General features: G+C 33.2%; 1 protein-coding gene and 1 pseudogene across 1 annotated transcript; one reads left to right on the top strand and one right to left on the bottom strand.

The window, feature by feature from the left end:
* Positions 1–9393: 9393 nt before the first annotated feature.
* LOC107019297 lies at positions 9394–10215 on the bottom strand (annotated as a pseudogene).
* Positions 10216–10269: 54 nt separating this feature from the next.
* LOC107019296 lies at positions 10270–25071 on the top strand. The gene is made up of 4 exons (XM_015219829.2): positions 10270–10292; positions 10647–11013; positions 11214–11270; positions 24821–25071. The coding sequence occupies exons 1-4, from the start codon at positions 10270–10272 to the stop codon at positions 24851–24853; spliced, it is 480 nt and encodes a 159-aa protein (XP_015075315.1). The 3' UTR covers positions 24854–25071.
* The last annotated feature ends 726 nt before the right edge of the window (positions 25072–25797 follow it).

Below are 25797 nucleotides of genomic sequence, written 5' to 3'. Positions count from 1 at the left end.
ACTTATGTGACTCAATTATTTTCTAGGTAAATCAAAGCTCGTTTGAGACCCAGTTTGAGAAGTCGCCTTCCATATAATAATTTGAAGTGCATCAACTTGTTGTTTGTTCAAAACACATAGTTGATTAAGATAACCACTTGTTCTTCCTGTTGTTATGCCTCCTCTGTCTCAGCTAGCAAACAATTGACAAACTTTGTCCCTTTTTGGATGTTCCTTTCCATATGTGGAAAAATTGCTCTAGAGACCTACTTAGTCCTTTACATATCATCCTTAGCATTTTAAGCTTAGATCAATTTGTTGGTGGAATATACCGAAAATATAATAAATTAATGTTAAAATAAGATGAACAAAAATGTAAAATAAATCTTTAGGCTGAGGCACAAATATCTCGCTCTCTTTTTTCAAACTTTAACAAAAACATGAATCTCCTTAAAATTTATAGTGAAAAAACTTACAAGATAATAAAATTCCATGATTACAATTGAGAATAAAATGAAGAAATAAATATAATCAGGGTGAAGCAAGTATATATCACTCTCTTGTTATAGCATGTCAATCTTCATTACCTAGCTTGCTTATAAACCTGCCAAGTACTCCTACTATATATGCAATACAAGGCCTAGTGCAAACAGTCACATATCTCAAACTTCCGATTATGCTAGCATATACCTTTTGATTTATTACATCATTATCATTTTCAACAGGATATAAGTGAACACTTGAATCAAAAGGAGTAGCAAAAATGGTTGATTCTTAACCTCTCAAAATGTAAAACTCTAAATAACAATCAGCGACCGTCATCCTTTCGTTTGCAAAATTTGCAGAGCAACAATGGCGGAAACTAAAGCTTCAAAAATCGATGCCAAATTAAGCCAATTTCCATCCTAGCTTCCCGATGAAATCCCAATGACGATACTCTCAAATCTTCCTGTGAAATCACTGTATATATCTCCACCGGTGCTAATGGCAGATGTTATTTCTTGCTTGTTGTTTATCTAAAAAAAACAAGGTTGTGTTTTTCTCATTGTATATGTTATATTTTAGTATAAGTGTAATATATATCTAGACTAAATGTTGACATATTCCTATATTACAATTTAAATGATTTTCCATAAACATGAATTCTTTCGCATTTTGCTCTATTAGTGATGTTGAAACTGGTTTAACATATACATACTAGTGGTATAAATAATGTTTACACTATTAATGTAGGTTAATCTATGATGATATGTTAATTTAGTTAAATCTTATAAATTATTTAAGAAATTAAGTATCAAATATTAAATAGTAAATCATCATATTAGTCCATTAATCAACCACCATAAAGTCTCTTGAATAAGTATTGTTTGTATTAATTTCATACTGGAGTAAAATTATGATTTTTTTGTTTTGTTCTTCTTCCAACTGGGAATATGAATGGTTAAATTTTTCCTTCATACAAAAAATCATAAAGATCTATATCATATTATTTTTTTTATTTATAAATATTTGTGTCAATGAGAATTTTATTTACATAAGTTTTTATTATCACTAACTCTCTACAATGTAAATATACGTAACTCGAACTAATTATATAATTCATTATGGTTTTCTACTCCCACCTCTCATCCATAGAATTAAATAGATAACCGTCATATTCAGTGTTTTAAAAGACTTTGTTCGGACTCACCCTGGGGTGGGATCCAACATATCGCCTCTAGACTAAAGTGTGGGGCACAATTCTGTAAGACTTACGCCCTAAGCGTCTCACTATATGCCCAATGCCCAATGATTGGTGCTCGCCTAACGTATATTATACAAATTATGTGATAATCTTTTAGTTAGCATTGTTGACCCTCATAAATCTTGAATAAATGAATATACTTAATAATTTTTAAATCTATAGCAAAATGACCTGATGGACCCTTCTACTTGCATGCATTTGTATTTTGTACCCTTTTACTTGATTATTTGTCAACTGAAACCTTAAGCTTAATGAAACTCTTTGTTTTAATCCCTTCCAGCCCTTTTCGATTTGTTGTTTCTCTCTCTTTATTCATTTTTTATCCACATATTTTTCCTCTTGATATTAGAAATAAAATTGTATTGTTGTTGTAGATCTGTATTCTTTTATTTTTGGGGTAATTTATAACCTGTAAAGTGATAAAGATTCAATAGTCTTGAAAGATGAAAAGTGATTGTTGAATGTCTTGGTGAAATTAGGTGAAATGTGCTATGTAAAATTGTGTACAAATATTTGAATATATTTCTTTATTTTAATGGATGTTTGTTAACATAAATGGGGGAAAAGAGATTTATGGTGGTTAAAGTGGTAGATATAAATGTTGGTTAAAGAAATACGATTAAAATTTGTGAATGAAAAAAATTTCAAAAAAAATAAAATCGGACGATAATTGTTAGTTATTTAGGAATCTATGATACTAGTGAGAATGGAAGGTTGTGGTGGTACCTCTAATGTAAAAAATATGAAGAGAGGTGAAGGGATGAAGAAAGAATGAAGTGAAAAAGAAACAAAAAATAGATTGTTTTTTTTAATAAAAAATAATAATAATAAGTGACTTGTCATTTAAAATGTGATGTGGATGATGATATGTCATATTTGTCAAGCCTTTGAAGTTTACACACAATGAAAGGGGTTTAAAATGTTTAGTTTCACTGAGTTTAAGGGTTCAATTGACAAATAATCAACTAAAATGGTCCAAAATACAAACTCATACAAGTACAAGGGTCTATCAGACTATTCCATCGAGATAAGAATATTGAGAGTAATTCAAATAACATGTTATGGTATCACATCTTTACTATTTTATAACACTGAGGATGATTATATACTACCTAACATTTCCTTGTAAAAATATATAGCAAAATTTTACTTCTTCACTTTTTATTGGTCTTCATTTATTTTTATCATATGTCTCAAAATTATCATATTTTATTTAGCTATTTGAAAGTAATTTTATTTTTATTCACAAGGAGTAATGTTTTTACTATAATACTTGTAAGTATTATAATTTTTTTTTGGGGGTGGGGGGGGGAGGTAAATTGTATAGTTACATTTTAAATTATTTATACTTGTATAATCATGTTTGAAGCTTTATTTTCTATCAGTTCCCTTAATCATGTTTGTAATTATTTCAAACTATTAATGTATTTTCACAATTTTGTGTTATTATATTATCATATATTTATATAAAAGAGAACCCTAGGCCCGCCTACGTGGTGCCACAAAAAACCAGAATTCCCTTTTAAATTTATTTATTTCCAAAACTAGCCTTCCATTTTCATGAAAAGTTGTGAGTATTATGAAAAGTTGTGACTTTTTTGAAAAGTTGTGACTTTTATAAAGAGTTGTGATTTTTGTGAAAAAGTCATACTTTTATGAAAGGTTGTGACATTTCTAAAGGGCTGTAAATTTTTCAAAGAGTTGTGACCTTTCCGATAAGACACAATAAATATTGTTCAAACTACCCTATGTTTTCTATAAATAGAGGAATTTCTTGCCACTATAATTTGTAGGTCTTTCCCCCACTACAGAGTAGTCAAATTCAAATCATTAAATTGAGTTTTTTATGAAGTTTGTTTCATTTTTGAAAGTTTTAGTGTAGCTTAAACTTTACTATAAGTCATAGTGATTCATCTAACTATTGTAATTTCTTTTTCTATTGTGGTGACCTTTTTTTAACTTTGTTAAAATTTCAGCAAGGATGATTGAAAATTGATCTTCTCTTTTGTCTATTTCTACAGGCTTCTTCATATAAACAAAGGAAATTGATTTCATTTGGAATGCTACATTACTATTCTTGGACCTCTTCGTGCACAACTCATACACTGCTAAATTGTTGATGGTTGAATTCATTATATTTGGTTCTTTAGTAAACAAATCTTTTATTTCTATTGTAATTATTTGTATGTTTTTTCGAATTCAAATACATTAGTTAAGCTTCTTATAAAGTGTATTTCATTTCTCAAAGTTTTCTTCCTCCTATTTCATGAAGTTTAATTTTTTTACTTTAAATCATAGTGATGCATGTATCTATTGCAACTTGTTTTTGCTATTTTGGTGACTTTTTTTCGAATTATGTTCAAAATTCAAGTGAGAAAGATTGAAAATTTATCTTCTCTTTTGTCGCTTTCTACAGGTTCTCTTCATATACTTTTTGAGAAAATTGCTTGTGGGTTGTGCTATATTGATAGCAGTCAACAACAAATATTTCATAACTTATATGGAATCAATGATGAAGTTTGTTAAAAGAACCAAAATGGCTGCTCTCTTGCTTCCCACATTTAGTACATTATATTGATTATTATTTTTGGGTACAAACATTTTTTTTATGTCATTGCACTATTTCTAGAATATTTGTATAGCCACATTTTTTATTGCAAGTTAACTAATTTGACATATTTCTTTTTCTCTTATTTTTGAGCATAATAAGATATTAAGTTTTGGTGAAACTAACAAATGTCTAAAATACACAATAAAAAAATATTTTTTATCGGCAATAAATATGCACATTCACAAAGAGTGCTACAACATTTACCGACATTAATTAATTGTCATTTAATTCAATGTTGCTATAGACTTTAGGGACATTTATATAGAGTATCAATTGCCTCTGAAAATGCATATTTAACGAAAATTAAGCTATTAATTATTATGAAAGATCATTTTTGTTGTAGTGATAACTCATTCTTTTGATAAAGTTTTTAATTCTGATAAAGAAGAAATAACTCTTTCTTTTTGCTTCTTTCAATTTAATTAAATTTGTGAACTGTAAACTTTGATACAACCCCAAAAGATTATATTTTTGAAAAATATATTAAGAAACATGTCTTTTTCTTCTTGATTGTTAGGAAAATAAGATCTTTTTATTATTTTTTTTGGATATTTGTGTGTTCAAATGCTCACAAGTGAGATTTTAATATGTTATGTGTCATTTTGATTCATTACATCCCTTGTGAACATTCAGATGTCACCTACTTTTTGGTTGATAATTGCATTAATTTTTTGTAACTACATACTATAACTTTAACAATAACTATGCTTTAATCCAAATAAGTTGAGGTCGGTGATATGAAACCTTAAAAATAACAATGACTATTTTGATACAATGACAAATAACATTTATGATAATAGCAATTTTAGGGTCATTTTAAGCATATACTTGGTATGGCATCAATACTAAAAAAGAGATTGATTGCGGTTCATAAGAAAGGAGTCCAAGATCGTCCATTTGAATTTAGTTACTTATGATCTTGTAGCCTGATTTTCCACTTTACTTGGGAGTGGTGTTGTTCAACGGATTTTGGTCTCTTTTTTAACGTCTAATATTGTTCTTTATAATTTTTTACAATTTAAAATTTTTCATTATATCTTACCAACTATTTTCAGGGAGATTTTCTTAAACTTCTATCTCATACTTCAAAATCTATCTATGACTCATAATTTTTGTATAACAAAAATGAAAATTTTAAAAAATATAGCACTTAAAGATTTCGGAGAAACGTTTTTTCTAAAGATAAAATGTTTTTGCCAATTATGTCGAAAATACGAATATTATTAAATGATCATATGTAAGCTTAATAAAGTAGTTCAATCCCGTGCGAAGCACGGAGAATTTACCTAGTTATACTATATTGTAACATTAAAACCTTAAAAGATCCATAGGGTCTACGCCCCATGTCTTTAAACTTACATCTCGCCTTATGCTAAGTAAATTGCCCTGCATCACGCCCCCGCATTTTAAAATACCGGTCATATTCATGACAACTCTTTGTTTTCCTCAATCCTATCCTATAAATAGTGATATTTGACACAATATTATACACACAATAATTTTAAAAAAATGAGAAAATTTCTATGGTCTCTTATCTTATCTTTTTTTTTATTAGTTCTGTTTAATGTTTATGTTTCTTGTTTGCTGTTATTGTAAAACTCTGTATTGTTTTGTTGTTATTATTGGGAATTTATATTTGAATATTGTATTTATATAATAGCAAGTCATTTTATTTTATTCACTTTTAGTCAATTTTATGATGAAGGATGTATCCTTTTTATTAGGAAAAGATATGCTTTTCTATTGAAAAAATTATGGATTTACTTTAGTAAATATTAAGATTTGAAGGACATAAAATATGATATTTACAATCAAAATTTATATGAATGATATAAGGATAAACATGCAATACACGTTCTCAAAACTAATACCTTATAATTAACGATCTACCTGTGTAAACCATTTTAAAAACAATTTTTGTTTATCAAACTTATAACTTTACCATTTTAAAAACAATTTTTGTTTATCAAACTTAAAACTTTCTTAGGTATTTAACGTACAAGTTTGGGTGGTTGCGTTAGCACCCTTTATCGCTCTTGTGCACTAAAAACTCCACTCATATGAAGGTATTCATTAGTTTATTTACTTGTACAGGAAAATAAGTCTTACCTTATTTCTACAACATGATTTTTCACAAAAGAAATTCAATTGGAATTCCTCCTTAAATTAGGTGTAAAAAAGGGAGAATAATGGCAACCACATCTATTAACTAGTAGAAGTAATTTACTTTACACTCTTAATTTTTTAACGAAAATATCAACAACAATAAAATATTAAATATAACTTTTGTGTTGCATTCCTTTTTAGACCGGTTATAAAAGGAAAGTAAGATGCATAAATTGAGATAGAGGAAAGAGTAGATCTCAATTTATGCATTGTAATTTCCTTTTATAATTTGCGTACAAAATTTATTATTTTTTTGGCAAAGGTTTTTCTACATTTTTATAATAGAGATAGAATATCTGGCAGATAGGCCATGGTCACAATCAAGGTGTCTAAATGTAAAAATAAATTGTGATAAATTTTAGGGACTATGTATTCGACCTCAACATACATATCTTGTAGGTTGTGTGATGAGATCTCTATTTGTGTAAATCTTTTGAATGGTACTGTTGTGATATCTCTCTTGAAGCCAACACCCCAGGCCTACAATTTTTTTTGATGATCTTATCCTTTTATCATACAGTCAAATCGTCTATATATCACGACCCTTGAGTAGACGTTCTTGTCTTCTTTGAGTCCATGGATTGGGTAGTCAAAGAGAGTGTTGAGATGAGTAATTTTATTTTTAATGAAGTTGTTCTTTTGGTAGATCGCTTTGAGCTCTTCAACTAGTTCGGGATTTTTTTGATTTATTTGACGTTGTTGGACTGTTTTATCATGGAGGGGACAATTCAAGAGTCACACTACTAGATTGATGCAAATTATGAAGAATCGAGCTTGAATCTCTTTAAAGAGATCGAAATACTCAGCCATGTTGGTAAACTTATTGGCCGAAGGTTATATATCCGTAACTTTCCTTTAGTGAAGTTTTATGCTCCGTTGACAGCCATGAAATTTTATTGATCAGCAAATAGTGATTTTAGTCCCTTCTTCAAAGATGATTAACTAGAAACCCTTATATTAATATGTAAAAGACAAAAATAAACTTATTCCAATAAGGAGTACTCATGTGCATTCATGGTTGCAATTTATGTTTGTTTCAAAAATCATGGCTCTCTTCAATCTCAAATCCTGAAAATTTGTAAATAATAATTTCAATGTATCATGTAATTACAAAGAATACAACTGCCATAGTGGGAAGTTGTACGAGTATTCTAGCTCAAGTTCAATATTGAGCTATTTTAGGCGATGTGAAGTTGTATGAGTACTCAACAGTGTAATTTAGTTGATACAAGTCACAAGAGGATGAAATTTTATGTCTATATACATTTGTACTGAGGAGGTTATCAATAACAAAATCTCAGATAAGGTCTGTGTACATTCTACACTTCTTAGACCCTCGCTTTTGGAACTACACTAGATACATTGTTATTGTTGAAGTGTTGGTGGTCATGCAACCATGTATATATGATGCCACAACAACCATTAAAGTAAACGATAAGTATCCATACGAATCTCTAATCACATTTTCTTGTATTATATGTAAACTTATAAGCGTTCCTCCTTTTTATGTTGTCACTATTAACATGTAATAAAAGTTATGGAGTACTAGATTGTAGTATATTGTTTTTCAAAGTTCAAGCTAGATGACGTAAATTGTTGTCTTAAACTGGCAATTTCTCTTTGTGACAATTTTTTTCTTTCATTTTATTTTTTTGGTGAATTAATTACAGAATTTTGTTTTACTCTGACAAACATTGGGATGAAAGTACTAACAATTTAAATAAGAATACGATATTAAGGAAACAAAACTGCAATATATGCATATGCACAAAATAAAAGAACTTAAACGTAACCCATATTTCACATACTTGTGTAAATATCACTTATTAAAGGAATAATGCACAAGTACCCCTAGATTATGACTGGAATCTCACATACATACTTTAACTAAACTAAGGTCCTATTACCCCTGAACTTTTTTTTTTTTGTAATTTTGTACATTTTTTGTCTTTTATGGCACACTCCGTGACTCCACGCAATTGGGGCGCGTGGGAGATATTTGGATTCCACATAAGCTAAAAAGGTGCATAAAGTTACAAAAAATAGGTTTGGGCGGGGGGGAGGGGGTAGTAAGACCTTAGTTTTGTTAAGGTGTGTCTCTGAGATTTAGGTCATAGTCTAGGGGTACTACCTTTTTCCTTTATTTAATTAGATTACAAAGTGAGAAAATAATGTCATTTATTATAATCAACAAGAGGTGGATCTACTTATCATATATACTTATATAATTATTACCTTATAAGTGACATACTTGTGTAAATATCTTTTTACTGTACATAAAACTTTAAAAGTTCACCTAGGGTTCATCAAAGTACTAATTTTAGCTTACTGTATTCTTGTATTGTGTCTCCATGTGTGGATTTACAATAAACATATCTGTACTGATGAGATGAGGTCGTATCGAAACCCTGACTGGTATGTTATATTGTCCTTGTAATTTGGTATGTCTTTTTTACTTATATGTTTTCCTTTTAACTTCTTTAATGTTCATTCCTCGACTCGAGTATCATTCGGAACTATCCTTCTACCTACACGAGGATTGAAGGATGCTATATACACACTCACACGATATTGGTGAAAGATGTAGCAGACCACATCAACATATTTCTAAATTCAGGTCTATCTCTCATCAAAAATTATCTTTGTACGTCTTTGAACACTCAATAATTCAAAAAGAATCTTTTGAAACATGTATATTGTTAATGATTTATTGCTTTAGAATACAAACAGTACTATAATATCGACGATAGAGGACTACGCGCAACACACGTATCTGTAAACTAGTTAAATAATAAGGAGAAATGCTTACAATAACTACAAGAAAAAACATAATTCAACGTCTCGTCCTATATTTGACAGAAAAAAGAAGTGCAAAAGGAGCATACCAACAAAACTAAGAAGAATTCTTGCCGGAGATCATTAGGGGATTACCAATGCTTTCTGCAGGATTGTATCCCCAACTACAGCAATGTGTTCTAGTTTTTTAGTTGAACTATCAAATAACATGATCAATCTCCGAACCGAAAGTGTAATGTACCCCTTATTTGTCTGAAGAAGGTGTATAGAAATGTGAAATTGGGTGAAGAAAACATATATAACACACCATATTTAGGGTATTCAATGGTGAACTGTTTTGACCATGACATATTACCTCTACAGTCTTTCGAAATCCAAATATCAAAAGTAGTAGTACATATATGACAAGTATAAAGCAAAGAGAGGTCACTTCCCACCACTCCCAGTTTTATATTACAATTGTTTTCTCCACAAATGGGAATCTCCAAGCTTCCCCATGTCTCATTTGCTACATCAAAAGAAATGATGTTGGTCACAATACCCGTAGATGCAATCCAATAAAGCTTCCCATTGAAAAAATTACCTGAATGATTCATTAGAAAGATCCCCTGAAGTTGGTCATGGAGTGTTTTCCAAAAATTCACTCCTCAAATCGTAAGTATTGACGACAATCCTCACGTTGGACACCTCATCATTGTAAAAATTATGATACTGATCAATAAATAGATATTTTTTAATCGTCACATGAGTCATCGTATCCAAAACCATATTTAGTATAGAAAGAGGTACCTCAAAGTGAAATAAGTAATTTCATTGACGTATTAATGGTGGGATCCCATATACACATCTCCCTTTCGTGATTGCAAAGACAAATCAACCCATTGGCAGTGTTGACACCCAATTTTGACTCTCCGCGATAGAAATTGATTGATCGAGCTTCTTAAATTTCGAACGACATGAAATAATTAATTTTATGAAATTCAAAATAACTTTCAAGTTATTTTAAGGTAATTTTGTCGTTTTTATAAGTTTTTAAGTAATATATAGGTTTGATGTAATTTTGTATATAATTAATATATTTCATAAACATTTTGATAATCATCTCAAAAAGATTTTAATTTTAGTAAGTATCTTATTTTAGATTAAAATATGGTTATATTTTTTGAATAATTAGTTTACAATTAAGTTTATTGTTTTATTTCGTTAATATTAATAAACTCGTTAATTAGTTAATAGTAATTCACCTATTTGAATCCTAGTCAAATCTTTTGGTTACGTCTTTAATTCGTTTGGCTAGATTATTAATTATTCTATTGCAATTGTAGCCAAATCTCTTCAACCCATTTAGAGACCAAAGTTTTGGGCCTTTATTTCAGCCAACCCTATTTCCATTCAGCAACCCATTCCAATCTACTCGTGCCAACCCTATTCACAATTTTTCTCACAAAATACCCAGCCGAAAAATACAATACATCAGCGATCCAAATATTCCCAGAACACAATTCCAGCAACACATCCTCTTCTTTGTGAAGCAGAGCCCAGCCAGTACGCAGCCCATCGCGATCTAGACCAGCAGATTCGGCAACGTGAGTCCACTCTCGCGCGTCGTCTCTCTCTTATCCTCCATAGGAATAATCTTCCAGGTGTGAAGATCGTGTTATTCCTTCGTACTTCGCTCAGAAATCAGGCGGAGGCCATTCTATATCTGTTGAGAACAGTACGATTTACATCTCCTCAACCTTATATCTAAGAGGAAATTCGAATTTGAATTTCGAATTCACCCCTTTTCTTTACCCAATTCCCCTCCCCCCACACCCAATTCGGCCGCATCTTCCCATCTATATAAACCCTCTCATTCTCAGTTTTGAGTTTTCTTTCTCGTTCACTGCTTATAGTTTGTTGGATTCTGACTTGCAGTGGTGGGGTATAGATCCCTTCAACTCGTTCCCGTCTCAATTTTGCTGCCCAGAAAAGGTAATCTTCTTTTGATCTTTAACTTCTTTTTAGTTGACTTTCATTTGAGAACTGAAGCTCTCTGTTGGTTTCTTATCTCCATCTCATGAATGCATCTGTTCCATCTTGGTTCAGTGTTAATGTCCAATAATTGCTCGATTTAATGTCGTAGTTGATGTTTCTCATCAGTTTTTGAAGATGAAGTTTGAGTCTCCCTACTGTTGGTTCACTTTATTCTATTTTGAGGAAGTTCGCTGAACCTCTGACTCATTATGCTTAAAATAGTTTGATGGTTCAAGTGCAAGTTTAGTAACTTATGATATATATATATTCATTGTTTTTCCTTAAAAAATCCTCATTTATGAATCAATTCAAATTAGAATAATATATAAATATGACATTTAGATTGATCCCATTTCACATTTATGTCTTTCAACTTTGGTTGTGCAGAAGTAGACACTTTCAAATTGTATAAAGTAGATATATATCTATTACATACTTCTATTCACTTGTTTCCAACCATAAATTTAGATATGCCAATAGTAGTAGCACTTTTCTCATAGTTGCATGCCATACTATTATTGTTACTCATACTAAACATCACATTATTTAGTTATTGTTATTGCTCCTGTTTTCGAAATGCTTTTTATGTTTCAGAAATTCTATTCTATGCATTCAATTTTATTTGCTATGTCCTCTTAACTTTTGTGTTTTCTTTTTAGCTACTTTTATGTGCATTACTTGAGTCGAAGATCTTTCGGAAATAGTTTTTCTACCTCCACGAGGTAGGAGTAAGATCTAATTACACTTTATCCTCCTCATATCTCGTTGTGTTTGTTATTATTGTTGGCTCAATGCGAAGATGGATTATGTGGATGTGTAATTGTCATTTATTGATTTTTAAAATGGAGAAGTAAAAGGTACAAGTAAAAACGAAAAAGTGGATAAGTAATTAGAGACAGAGGGAGTATTACGATGTACGATGCTTTACACTACCGCCAAGCCTATCCCAAGGACAATGCTTGACTACGTCATAAAATGATGTAACATAGAGTATGCGTCAATACTTGGAATGTACTCAGCATGCACGATATAGATAATAACTGAAAAAATATATAGTTTGAACAAACGATATCTTAGCAATGATACAATCTAAACATAATATAAATACTGAATTATAAGTGACAAAAATTGAACTGAATACAATGACCAAGTATTGATTATGAACACAACATGCTGAGACTGAATATTGAAGTACAAACTGAAAACCTGGTCAAATGCACTCGAGTCTAACTGTGAGAGATATTTTTAACCGACATGAAACCATTTGAGCTAAATGCAAAGTCTGATGTATACCCCATCAAGAGGACCCAATATACCTTAGCAAGGGTATAAATGCATGACTGGCGTAATCACTTAATCTTATGACCAATATAGGGGACTTATGAACCTACGGAGGCACATAGTTTAAGCACGATGAGGGTACGGTTAACAGTATTCCAACTAGGTGTTAAGTCTACTCCAAACTGGAAATGTATTCCACACAACATAACAACAATACTGGATAACTCAATATTCTGACATGTAAATTTGAGAATGCAAATTTAAGTACTGACAGTACAACATTCAAAATCTTAGGCATGTTTATCTGGTTAACTGTCCTAGCAAGTGTAATTAATCAATTAAGAGAATCTACACAACTAGGGTTCTAAGTTTCATGCAAGAAACTAAGCAATGTTCTCGCGAAAACATGATAATTTGATTAAGAAGAAATCAAACCTAGGATATTGAATACCTGGTATTTTACATTATAGTTTACCAGCGATAGGTAGCACACCCAGTTCGCGGGTCTCTCAACCCGGCGGACCCATCGTTTATACACCTGCTATGAGAACCATCGTTGGTCCCCAAACGAACTCTTATCCTGGCTAACTATCAGTGGAAGACTGACTCAAACATACAAAGCTTAAAGCTTAATGCAACTCATTGAAATAAGGATCAACTCAATTATAAGATATTGAACTCAGTGAAATAAGACTCAACTCAATAATATGATACTCCACTGTTGGTAATCAAACTCCGAATACTGAACTCTAGATACTCAAGTATGGATACTCTACTCAATATAAAGCAACGATAAGAGGTGAAATATATGGAGAAGTTTTAAAATATTAGAAAACAACTCAATGTATTAAATATGACAATACTATCACTTTGTATGAAAGGATACAATATAAACTCTTTTTGTATATCAAAATATAAGTACTCTTTGTATATAAAAATACAATTATCTCTGTGGGAGTTTCTTTAACCGACAACCATCACATATGAGCTATGTGATGATATATTATTTGTCCTCACACTCCTAGGACCGTCCATACCTTACCAGAGGTATATAACCTACTTATAAGTGGATCCACTAGTCTATGCTAAAAAGAATTAAGGAATCCTCTAAAAAGTATAACCCTTTCTATCCACGATGGATATATGGTTTATGGGGACTATGATTTGTCTGAACTATTCCCCATATCGGTGTTCAAACTACTCTTAAAATATAACTAGCTCATATGTTTAAAAACATAACTCTTTTTGTGGTTTGACATAATTACTCAAAAACAAGCCCAAAGGCTTTCTAGGAAATCCGTGTTTCCTCTATTGCTTAGATGTGAAAGCATTTACACTTTACTATAAAACTAGCTCAAAGGCTTTGTTGAAAATCAACGTTTTCTTTCTTTTCTAAATGTGAAAACATTTTATCTTTGAGAATGTATAGTCCCCATATACTTTTTTTTTAAAGAATTGAACTTCAGTTTTTACTCCTTACTCAGTTCAAAACTCAACTCTTAAACAAGTTTAAAGCATTTGCAAAAGATTTTTTTAAATAGAGTTCATGCCAAATTATGGACGTGAACGACTCAATTAAAGGTTTTTAATAACCATAGATAGAACTCAATACTTGGGACTCAAGAACTTCAATGATACTATTCATTTCAAGAATTCTCAATTTAGAGGGTTCATGCAAAATTATGAGCATTAATCACTCAACTCAAGGACTCAAAGATACTTCTAATCTCAAGAGTGCTCGACTTATAGTACTTAAAGAGTTATGACAAACTCAACTTAAGTACTTCATGGATAACATGAAATTGTCCCATGAGGAATATAATCTCAAAAGGATTATGAACTCAATACTCAATACTTAGAACTTGAAGATACTGCTTCGCTCAATGATACTCAATTTATGGAGTTCATGCAGAATTTATGGGCATGAATGACTCGACTAGAGGTTAGACATAACAACATAGAGCTTATGTATACAACTCTTCCCATTCTCATTCTTAATTTGTCAAAACTTAGTTTCGATCGATAGCTGATCTCAAATGATTTACAACTGAACTCAAAAACTTTCTTGATTTCTACTCTTAACTGTAAATTATGAATTCAAGAGTTCTGGTCCATAATATGAAGGATATTGTAATGATAAATTAGACGATGAATACATTCTCTTCATCATCATACTCACTTACTCGAGTCTTGAAATAAATTATTATAAATTTTAGAAGATTCTTAAAAAAGATTCAAAGAGACTTTCTCAAAATGTTTGAAAGGACTCTCAAGACTTAACTCTTAACTCTACCTTGAATTTGAATTATGAATTAAAGGGTATTATCATGTTATCAATGATTTCTAGGTGTTTAGAAGTAGGTTAGAGTGTTCAGAATTGATAGGGCTTGAAGGTACCCTTTGAAAGGACTCAAACGGACGAAACGACGGAGAGGGGGTGTGGGAAGGTGACCTTGGCGCCCTAAGTGAAGAGGGGTGCCAAACATCTACCTAAAAAGGAGTGGTTGGGGCGCTTTTGATGGCGTGGGGCTCCAAGCCTCAACCCAGGAAACCCCGACGACTTTCTTTGCTCATTTTGTCACCCTAACTCGCCTGAAATTGAACGGTTTCTTCGTCAATCACTTGGATTCAATTTCTTAACATAAGTACACTCTAATATACTTAAAAAAACACTCAAATAACTAATATTCATCTCAATAAATCATCAAAACACAAACAAAATAGGATTTAAAAGGAACTTTAAGAACACTTAAAAAGAAATTAAATCTTTCAATCTTTATGGACGAATTTGAATATGAAAATTATATTTGGCGTGTGGGTGAACGAACCCAACACTCTGGAAACTTATATAACTCTGAGTGAACAAACCCAGAGCAAAAATCTACAACAAAATTCAAGAACCTCGATGAACACTTTTATCCTTTCCTCTTTTCTCTTTTTTTTTTCTCTTCTTTTCTTTTCTTGAACTCTCAACTTAAACCCTAGGCGTATATTAGTATTATAAAACTTAAAAAATCCGATTAGACCCTTAAAATCTTACTTAAAACAAATTAAATCTGATTGGGTAAGGAAAAGACCAAAATACCCCTTACTATTTTCTGTTAATTTTGATTAACTAGACAACTTGTCTTCGAAATGGCATATCTCACTCATCTGACCTTCAAACTTATAAAACTTGGTGGAGGAAAGATAATTGAAAGACCTTTCATTGGATATCTTGTATCCTACATAACTCATCCTGTAATAACAGTTATGGTCGTTTGAACTTGACACAAAACTCATAACTTAAGCATAACTTGCAACATTTAAGATTTTTCTATTTCCAATTTAGTTCTTTTTGGAGCTCAAGGTTCTACATATAGTGACCTGAACTTAACACTCAAGAAATTTTAAATTCCTCGGTAAAATACGACTCACAAGAAATTATGGTTCGAGTCTTAGTTCAAATAACTAAATCACAACCATTATCTAAGGTTTTAGATACTCTAGGCCTAAACAAGACATGGAGAATTAAGAATCTGACTGAATTCTAGGCACCTAATGGGTTAAAGGAACCTACTAGTGAAATCCCACATACCTAGTAACGAAATTTACGGAGAAATCCTTCGATTTCGGGTTCGAAACTTTAACCAAATCTGCTGATTATTCTTGGAAAAACTAGCGGCTCTCTCATCTTTTTTTAATCTAAGTTTTGGTTATTAATTATTTAGGGTATGTTCTTACTTAAAATTAGGCCTAAAATGAGTAAAATAACGTAGTTTAAATTGACAAATCATATGGGGAAACACTAAAATGACCCTGACTTAAAAGCCGACGGAGGCCTACCACAAAAGCCACTAATGGACCGCCAAAGGGACCACGTACCTTCATATGGGTCGTGGTTGCTGGCCAAGGTCTACTGGTGTTGGCACTCCCTTATATGGTCCATTTGACCGACCACGTGAAAAACCACAGACCATGAATGCCACCGCGGTTCGTTACTTGAGGCTAGGGTGTACTGGTTTAGATTTATGAGGCTCACCAGTGTCCATCATCAAGACCACGACCCATGGAGGGCTCTGTGGTATTTTGTCACTCCCCGAGCTACCCTCGAGACACGAACACGAAACCTAGGACTTCAAGTGATCCCAAGCTAACCCTGCTGGCGTGATCATGAGCATACTAAAGATAATAAACTGAATGCGGAAGCTAAATTATAATTTAAACTTAAAAGATGGGGAATACCCATATGCTAAAACTGATATAATATGAAGACTGATGGGTTTAATACAATGAAGTTACTAACTCAACACTAAGCTGAAACTAACTATGTCTGAAAATAGCCTCTAAACTGGACTAGAAATACTGGGACAAGCCCCAGCTAAGTCTAGCAAAAACTGAAACTAAATGACTAAAAGACTGAAATGAAACTCATGAATGTTGTCCTCGGAGAATGATGACTCACCAGTGAAACTGCTGAACTGGAGATCGGAGATTGATCTATGCGTGATTTGGATGCTGAGAACCTGAACCTACATCATGAGAAGATGTAGCGCACGTATGCGTCATTACTTGAAGGTACTGAGTATGCAGGATAGAGTAAAGCTGAAAAAAAACATAACTGAACAAGCACAAAAACAAGTATAATAATCTGAACATGATATACTAAATTTTGAGCTAACTGGATGCAATGACCAATTTATAACATGCTGAAACTGAATACTGAATATACTGATAAATGGTCAATGTAGAGAGTCTGAGTGAACTGTGGGAGCTACTAATACCCGATAATAAAACCACATGAGATAAATGTGGAGTTCGATGTATACGCCCCATCGAGAGGACCCAATATATCCTGCCAGAGGTATAAAGGCATGCTGGCGTGATCACTAAATTGATTGCCCTATTGGGTACGCTGAATCCTAGTCCAACTCGGTATTATGCTACTCCCATTAATTTATGTAGTTAACTGATTATGTATGAATTTTCTGTAAATACTAGATAGCTCAAAACTGAACATGCAAACTAAGAATGCAGCATTTAATATGGTAATGATGCATTAATAACTGAGGCATGTATATCTGAAGTAACTAAATATCTGACCTGACATGTGTAATTCAAGAACTAAAGAAATACATAGCTAGGGTTCTGAAATTCATGCAATTATCTAAGTAATAACATGTATATCTGATTTGGAACATATATTTAATAAATTCATGAAGTTCTAGAAAACCTAGGTTTAATAAGAGAATCAAGAACTGACTGAAAAGTAGGGACCCAATGGGTGAAAGGAACCCACTAGTGAAATCCCACATATCTGGTGATTAAATTCACGGAAAAACAATTAGGTTTTGGGGCTGGAACTGCTAGAAACTTGTTGCGTTCTTGAACTAGGGTTCTTGAGCTTTCTTCTCCTCTCTTGCTTCTAATTTTCTAACTTTTGATTTATGATTTTGACTTAGGTAAGTTCTTGTTATGTTCTAGGCTTAAACTGACTAAAAATCTGATGATTTATGGTCAAAACGACGTATCTTAGAGTTTAAACAAAGTGGAGAAAGACCAAAAGACCACTGGGTAAGTTGTTATGGACCAAACGACGGCCAGGACAGACGATCCGTCGTTTGATCGACGCTTCGTCGTTGGGGTCGTAGGTTGGGCCTGTTCGACATACATTTATTAAAATGGGCTTAACTTTTTACTTGGAGGTCTGATTTTAGCAAAATCGGTGTCTATGGAAAGCTAATTAAATTATCTATTTGTGGTTAGGTCATGGGACACCTAATTCATTTTATGCTAAGATTTATGACCATTTAAAGTTAACCAACTACATTTCCCCCTTAACTGTCTGCTAATTCCCACCTACGGACCGTGGTTCCTGATACCCTCAAACTTACTTCTCAAATAAGAAGTGAAGCGGTCGTATCAAGTAAAGAACCCAACTAATGAGGTTGGGGTCGTTCCCACGAGGAAAATAGTTCAGACTTAACTTTAATCTATTATTATTATTATTTAGTCAATTATTTCCTTAGAAAACAAAAACAATAAAAGTGGGGTTTTTATCTCTAAATGAGTAAAAATAACTAACTAGATTAACGTAAACAACTAACAAACTCGAATGATGGAGTTTAATCAATTGACAAAAGTAACTAGGGTTTAAGTGTTCCCCACAGGTTCCTAACTTGATAATTCTAACTATAACAATTCTTTCGTAGTATCTTGCATGCAAAGTGATAAGTTATGTATTTCTAAATCCTTGGTCCTGCATCTAGAAAATTTTACTCCGCACCTTGGTCCGGCTACGTGTGTTGCTATACTAAACCTTACCTTTACCTCATATTAAGCATTGTATTCGATATTTGACTAAGTTATTACCTCGTACCAATCAATACTAGCCTATTAGATAGTATACACTAAATCTATGTTGATAATTCTTTTCCTATTATCTACCTCCTTGGTCCGGCAAGTAGAATTAAGGCGAGTTCTAACGTTGGCCATCCTTTAAAAAGACTTCTAAACGAAAGAATTATCAATACATGCAAGACACTATTCTAGAATTGTTATTTTAGTTAGGTTTTACCTCATTATTCGCCTATGGTTCCCACAACCCTAGTTATGGAGTTTAGTTACCCATAGTCATAATCACAATATTCATATATGTAATATAAGAATTCATGCACTTACTTCAATGCGAACGAATAAAATCCAGAAATTTATTTGATTAATCGACAAAATCTCCAACAATCAACTCCAGAGAAAAGTGTAACAATCCATAGTCTAATATCCAAAAAAATCTCCTAACAAAGAATCTAACATAAAAGTGTCTAATAACCAAGAGTCTAACCCCAAAAACGAGGTTTTTACAACTATTTATAAAAAATAAAAACCTAATAAAAGAAGGACTCTAATTGCTGAAACTCTGTCAAAATGCGGCTGGGTCGACGGACCTCGTGACGGGACGTCGTAGTCACGACGGGCTGTCATGGCCTCCGTCATCCTATACTTTACGAAACCTTCTGCTGCTTTCTTCATTACCCTCGAGGAACAGGTATGACGGACCGTTCCAAGAACGACGGTCCGTCGAGGGTCTCCGTTCCATAATACTTCTTGGAATTTGGGTACTGGAACTACTTCTCTGATCATCACGACGAACCAGCAGGACGGACCGTCGTGGCTATGACGGTCCGTTATGCACTTCGTAACCCCACACTTGGTCAGACTTCCCCATCTTCCTTCAGCAGCTTCACTACGATACCACCTACGGACCGTCACCGGCACGACGGACCGTCACAAGCTCCGTAGGTGGTAACTTTTTGTGCATTTCTTGCTCAAAAACTTCCGCGTTCATCTTTAGATAGATTTCCTGCAAATAAATGGAAACTTACATAAAAATTAATACAAAAAGGCTTTTGGACACACATTAAACTTAAGGAAAAAACATCAAAAATACCGTGAAACCATGGTATATTAGTTCCACTCACGGACCGTGGGTCCACTTACAGACCATGCTGGTCACCCGTGGTCCTTGTCAGAGAGTGGCTGAAGGAGGTATCGATCGACGGTCACAGAATACGGACCGTTGTCTGACCTACGGACCATAGGTCTGTCCGTCAATCAAGACTCTTAACATTCCGGAAAATTTTATATCTACTGAAGAGACCAATAGGTCTTTAAGAATGCGTATTGGGGATAGATAGACATTCCAATGCCCAATATTGAGAAATATTGGGCATAGTATAGAAAATTGGCTAAGGGGTAATAGCCAATTTCTATATAATACACAATAAGCAAAATATTGGGTATATTAGAAAATATTGGCTTAAAGGGTGTTAGCCATATATCTAAGTATTAATGAGCTTGTTTAGGAAATATACCAACAATGAAGACCCTAAGCTTCAGAAATTCATCAGTTACAAACACATTAGGTACTAGGAATCCAAGTATCAAGCCTAATACCCTAAGTACATAACTATTTAAAATGATCATGTAGAGTGAGTAGTGCGCAAGGACATAGTGAGGGTCCTTGGGACAATAAGTAAACATTCCCAAATGAACCATAAATAAGAGTTAGTTAGAAAAGTGCAACCAACCCATGTGGAAGCACATGTGCAAGACATGTGAAGAAGCTGCCAAAGGAGGGGACCACCCTAACCGAATTCGTTAGGGTAGTTAGGGGGAAAAGATGCAAAAGGGACCACTCCATGTGGGGCATAACATCCCTACCAATTCTAGACTCAAACCTACTGCCCTAAATAACTAAATAAACTAGGACTAACCGAATTGGACCAATTAGTGCACCCGACAACCTAGGACCAAAACCGGATTGACACTAACCTAGTACTAGTTAAAGAGACAACCTAGTACCTAACCTAGGATGGTCCAAAAGGTTAGTTATGGTACTAAAAACTTAGGGATACTTTAGTAATTCTCCTATGTTATCTAATTAATTAATTTAGCAAATTAATTAATTAATTTAAAAGGGATAAAACCGAAAATAAAAAGGAAAATTTCAGATTTCGATTAAGAAAAGAAAGGGATAACCTAGTACCTAACCTGGGATGGTCCAAAGAGTTAGTTAAGATCCTAACGACTTAAGGGTACTTTTGTAATCATCATAGGATACTTATTTAATTAATTTAGCAACTTAATTAATTAATTTAAAGGGGAAAAACTGAAATCACAAGACAATTTCCTGATTTTGGTTAAGACAAGAAAAAGACAACCTAGTACCTAACCTAGGATGGTCCAAAGGATTAGTTATCATTATAACGACTTAAGGGTACCTTAGTAATTAACCTAGGTCACTTAATTAACTAAATTATAAATTTAATTAATTACATTAAAGCGGTAAAACCGAAATTCTTATGTTAACCTAGTACAATTCAAGAAACATCCTAGTACTTAACCTAGGATGGTCCTAAAGGGTTGATTTTGGTTCCAATGACTTAAGGGTACTTTAGTACTTACCCTAGGTCCCTAAATTAATTAAATTTAAGGATTTAATTAATTGAAATAAATTCAAAAAGTTGACCAAAACCATAGTCAACACAAAAATTCCGGATTTTGGGTCAAGTCAACATTCTCATATGTTTAGTCAACTTAGGAGGGGCTTTTTAGTAATTAGTTAATTAATTTATTTAATTAACTTATTAAACCCTAAATTGAATGAGTCAATATCAGTTATTAAACCTAAAAATCACGTTCAAACTCATAAAAAAAAGGACACAAAATAGTAAGCAAGCGAGGGAAAGAAAAACAAAAAATTCCATTGATACTCCTAGGCGATTTCAAGGTTTCTCCAAGTTTGCGTTCAATATGGTCTTTGTAGATTAAGTTCTACTTAAGGTATGGGTTTCTCTCTTGGAATTCTTTGTCCAAGAGTATTTTCCTTTGAACGATTCACAAGATTTTGAAAACTAGGGTTGTAACCGTCGTTCTCGTCGAACTTCCCTTCCCTAGTATCCTTTTCGGTTTCAATATTGAATAGGTTAGAGATCATGTTGTTGGTATGTGGTGCTGGCTGTTCTTAACATGTATTTTTCTTGTATGACGAGTATAATGAACTTAAGAACTTGTAATTGCGTAAAGTTAATCTTATCGTGATAATTAAGGATCGATAATATGCTAAGATAAGTCCATGATGTGTTAAGTAAATTATGTGTCTTTGACTGAATGTTGACTTGTTGTTGTTGTGATGTTATGAAGATGCTAAAGCCATCAAATGTTAATATGATGTTGTCCAATATGTTCTTAAAACGTTACACTAAAATCCATAAACTAAGAATTGGATCAAAGACATCTATGAAATCATATCTTGAATAAATTGGCTATCTGGTTCCAATAAAGTTGGCTAACTCTTTTTGGTCAAAATGAACATATGGTAATGGCTAGGAACTTATTTAAATGATTCAAAGATTGGCTAAGGGTTCATACATATGGCAATTTAAATATGAACATACGTAAAAATTATCTTATGCCAAAAAGAATGAATTTGCTAGTCTAATATCCCAAATCTTGAGCCAGTACTAATCATATGCCGATTCTTATACAGTAAGAGTATCAAATATATATTAAGCACTTCTAAAGTAATATCAATGAATCCATAACCAAGGGCATGACATTTATTGGGACAACTCCCAGCATGCTCCACAAGAATGAACTATGAACACATGAAACTCATTGAATGAAGTGCTCATCGTCCATAAACGGTGATATGAAGCTACTACACTAAAGTAAGTAAGTAACGTGAGTTATAACATAACTAAAGGGGTCTAAATTAAGTTAGTGACCAGAATAGGGGGTTAAAGGAAGTGAGACAAGTCTTACTTACACGAAAGCTAATTTGTTAAAAGAATACTCATGAATGAAGGTGTTAGAATGTGTGAAACTAGTCTCATTAACACCTAAGGATGATATGTAAGTACAATTCACATTCATCAATGTAAATTAAGGATGATATGAAGGGACAATTCACATTTCATCAATGTATAGTAAGGATGATCAGTCATCAATAGAGTAGGTAAATCTCAATCGAGAAGCAAGCCTCAAATGTTTGAGTCAACACTAAAAGATTATGAAATGGACATTCACGTAAAATGGGATGAGTTACTAAGATGTATGTAATGAAGTGATGAAACCCTATAAGGGTTAAGTAAGAGTGTGAAACACACTAAACGGCCAAGTACATTGGCATATGATGAAATGAACATTCACATAAAAGGGATGAGTAATTATGAAAAGCAAATGTGCTAATTCTAATGAATGTGGTGACAATATGATAAGAGGCTAATGTGAAAGATGAGAGCAATCTCAAATGAGCCTAAGTAAATGTTACCAAAATGTAATCACCTATGAGAGTGTAAAGCTAATGAAGAGACCATTCTCTATGTACACTCTAATGAAAGGTATTGAGATTAATGTATACTTAATACTAATGATGAGATGAGAAATCATCTATTGAGATATGATGTCCTCATACTATAAGCCAGCTTCCATGACGTATGAGTTGAATGAAATGGAACTTTATACTGAGCACCGATAGGCTAGCTATGAGCAGTGATGCCTTCTTTCGTGAAGGGCGGAGTTTCACGTAACTCTCATGAGATGAGACTGTCCGGCATGCCGGGTATGTGTCTCCTTATATCTCCTAGTCTTTGAACCTATACTGCCAATATAGGGATCTAGCAGGGTTCGACTCCCTTATACGCTAGCATGTTAGGGTCACTTTGGCCGGTGATTCCACCTCTTTTCGGTGTGGGGTGGACATTGGATTTTATGATGCTCACATGATCTATGTCGGTTAAGGTTATAGTTCCAAAAGAAAGTATGAGGCCAGCCTCAAAGTATGAAAGATAATGAAATAAACGATACCGAAGGTGTTTGTGCAAGACAATCAAGAGGTGAAATAAGATTCAAGTAATGACATTAGGTCATTCTTGGTCATTGCACTCCATGATCCCGATGAGAGTCTTAAACTTCATCCTAGGTATAGCTGGTGTTTACATCAGCCTACGAATGAATGAAATGAATAATGTGAAGTACGAATGAAAGAATGAAGCAGACTCTGTGTTTGCTAAAGAAGGCCTTCGGGTTGAGGTCCCATATATTGGGCCCTCACTTGAGATGTCTTCTGCTACATCAACGATTCCAAAGTGTCGAGTATATGAAATGTAAAATATATAAAACATCAATGTAATTAAATCAATGACATGATCAATAGAGAATTTCTTATGAAAGGTAATTAATATATAGTGTAAAGAATGACTCACTATAAGGTAGGGAAATCATTCCTTAGTCCTTGGATTACTTACATCGATTCATTGTGGGTATGGGACTACAATGAAACATTGCACTTTTAAGTAAAACATAGGACCAAATGAATTATTGAACTATACAACAACAAGAACAAAAAGACTGAAAAATAATCTAAGTGTACCAAGAGGAGCTCTCGGCCTAAGAGTATCAAAAATCTCAAATCCTAGCCCGAGTTGTTCTAAAATTATGTTGATGATACTAATGTCTTGTAATCATATAGAAAATGAGTTGTGTTCTTTGAATGCATTAAAATACATCATATTCATACCACAATTCACAACTAAAGATTTTGGAAAGTCTAGTGACTAGGCTTTCCAGAAATAGCATGTTGTTTAGGAAGAGCTTTCTTTGATCATGCATAGACTTATGTGTATGTGTGAATACACCCATACTTAGTACAAGTGGTGTAATAACCCCTACTATTTACTATTTTATAGATGCAGGTTAAGGGACGGATTGACGACTCTTGAAACGGTTTGGACATCAGCGTTTCTCCAGACCATTTGGTAGGTCCTCTTGATTTCGAGGATGCTGCAGTTTTAGTCTAGCCTTAGTTTTAGAAAATCTAGTAGATGTGGTCCCTGGAGTTTCTTTCTTTCTTTCATTTCGAAGCTTTTGTAATAAGGCTGTGTTTGGCAAACGTATTTATGATATATTCTTATTCTATTTCAAATTGATTCTTATGATAGATGGTTGTTATATTTATGTTGAGCTTAGTATGTGCTGAATTCATGAAATAACTCTATGAAGTATATGAATACTTCATACATTTAGAAGTTTTAAATTTTCCACTAAAAATAACCTTATGAATGTGATGAATGCAAGATGAGGCTTATCTGCGACCTCGGAGAGGTCAACGACGCCGGTTGCGATCCGGATTCCAGAATCTGGGTCGTGAAAAAGACTTAACCAATTTTTTTTGACTGAGTTTTTTGGGAGTATATGATCCCATAGACGGTTGTGCAGGACGGACGGTGGGTCAGGCTACGGTCCGTCGATGGTCACGTCGGCTGCACCTGCAGATTTTTCTGAAAAACTAATTTTTGGTCTGTTTTGGCTATGGGGTGTTACAGATGCTCTAACCATGGATGGTTCTTCTTTGCCACGAGGCTTCCAACGGCTCATGTTGTTCTCTATGACACGTGAAAGTCTAGGTCTCCCATTACTTATGGAAGGGTGTGAACCACGAGCAGGTTAACAGAGTGTGGTTCCTTTCACAATTTGTGAACCCCTCCGTGGTTCACCAATTTTCTATTGTTCTATCCTAGTTATGTTTTGAGGTGTTACAAATTCAAGATATTATTATGCCTTTATGATTCCCCTTAAATGCTCGTACATTCCATATACCAACACCATTTGGCCTGCATCATGAGATGATGCAGATACAGGTAGCTAGGGTCATCAACAGGTGCTT

The sequence above is a fragment of the Solanum pennellii genome, chromosome 5 (assembly GCF_001406875.1).
Source record: "Solanum pennellii chromosome 5, SPENNV200".
Classification (NCBI taxonomy): domain Eukaryota; kingdom Viridiplantae; phylum Streptophyta; class Magnoliopsida; order Solanales; family Solanaceae; genus Solanum; species Solanum pennellii.
The sequence above is the reverse complement of the archived record's forward strand: the minus strand, read 5'-3'. Positions and strand labels throughout refer to the sequence as shown.

Bases quoted from the DNA above. Each gene is read 5' to 3' on its own strand.
- LOC107019296 (XM_015219829.2), top strand. From the start codon at position 10,270: ATGAAATTCAAAATAACTTTCAA. The intron at 10,293-10,646 runs GTTATTTTAAGG...ACCCATTTAGAG, and splicing joins AAATTCAAAATAACTTTCAA to ACCAAAGTTTTGGGCCTTTA. The intron at 11,271-24,820 runs GTAATCTTCTTT...ACTATTTTATAG, and splicing joins AATTTTGCTGCCCAGAAAAG to ATGCAGGTTAAGGGACGGAT.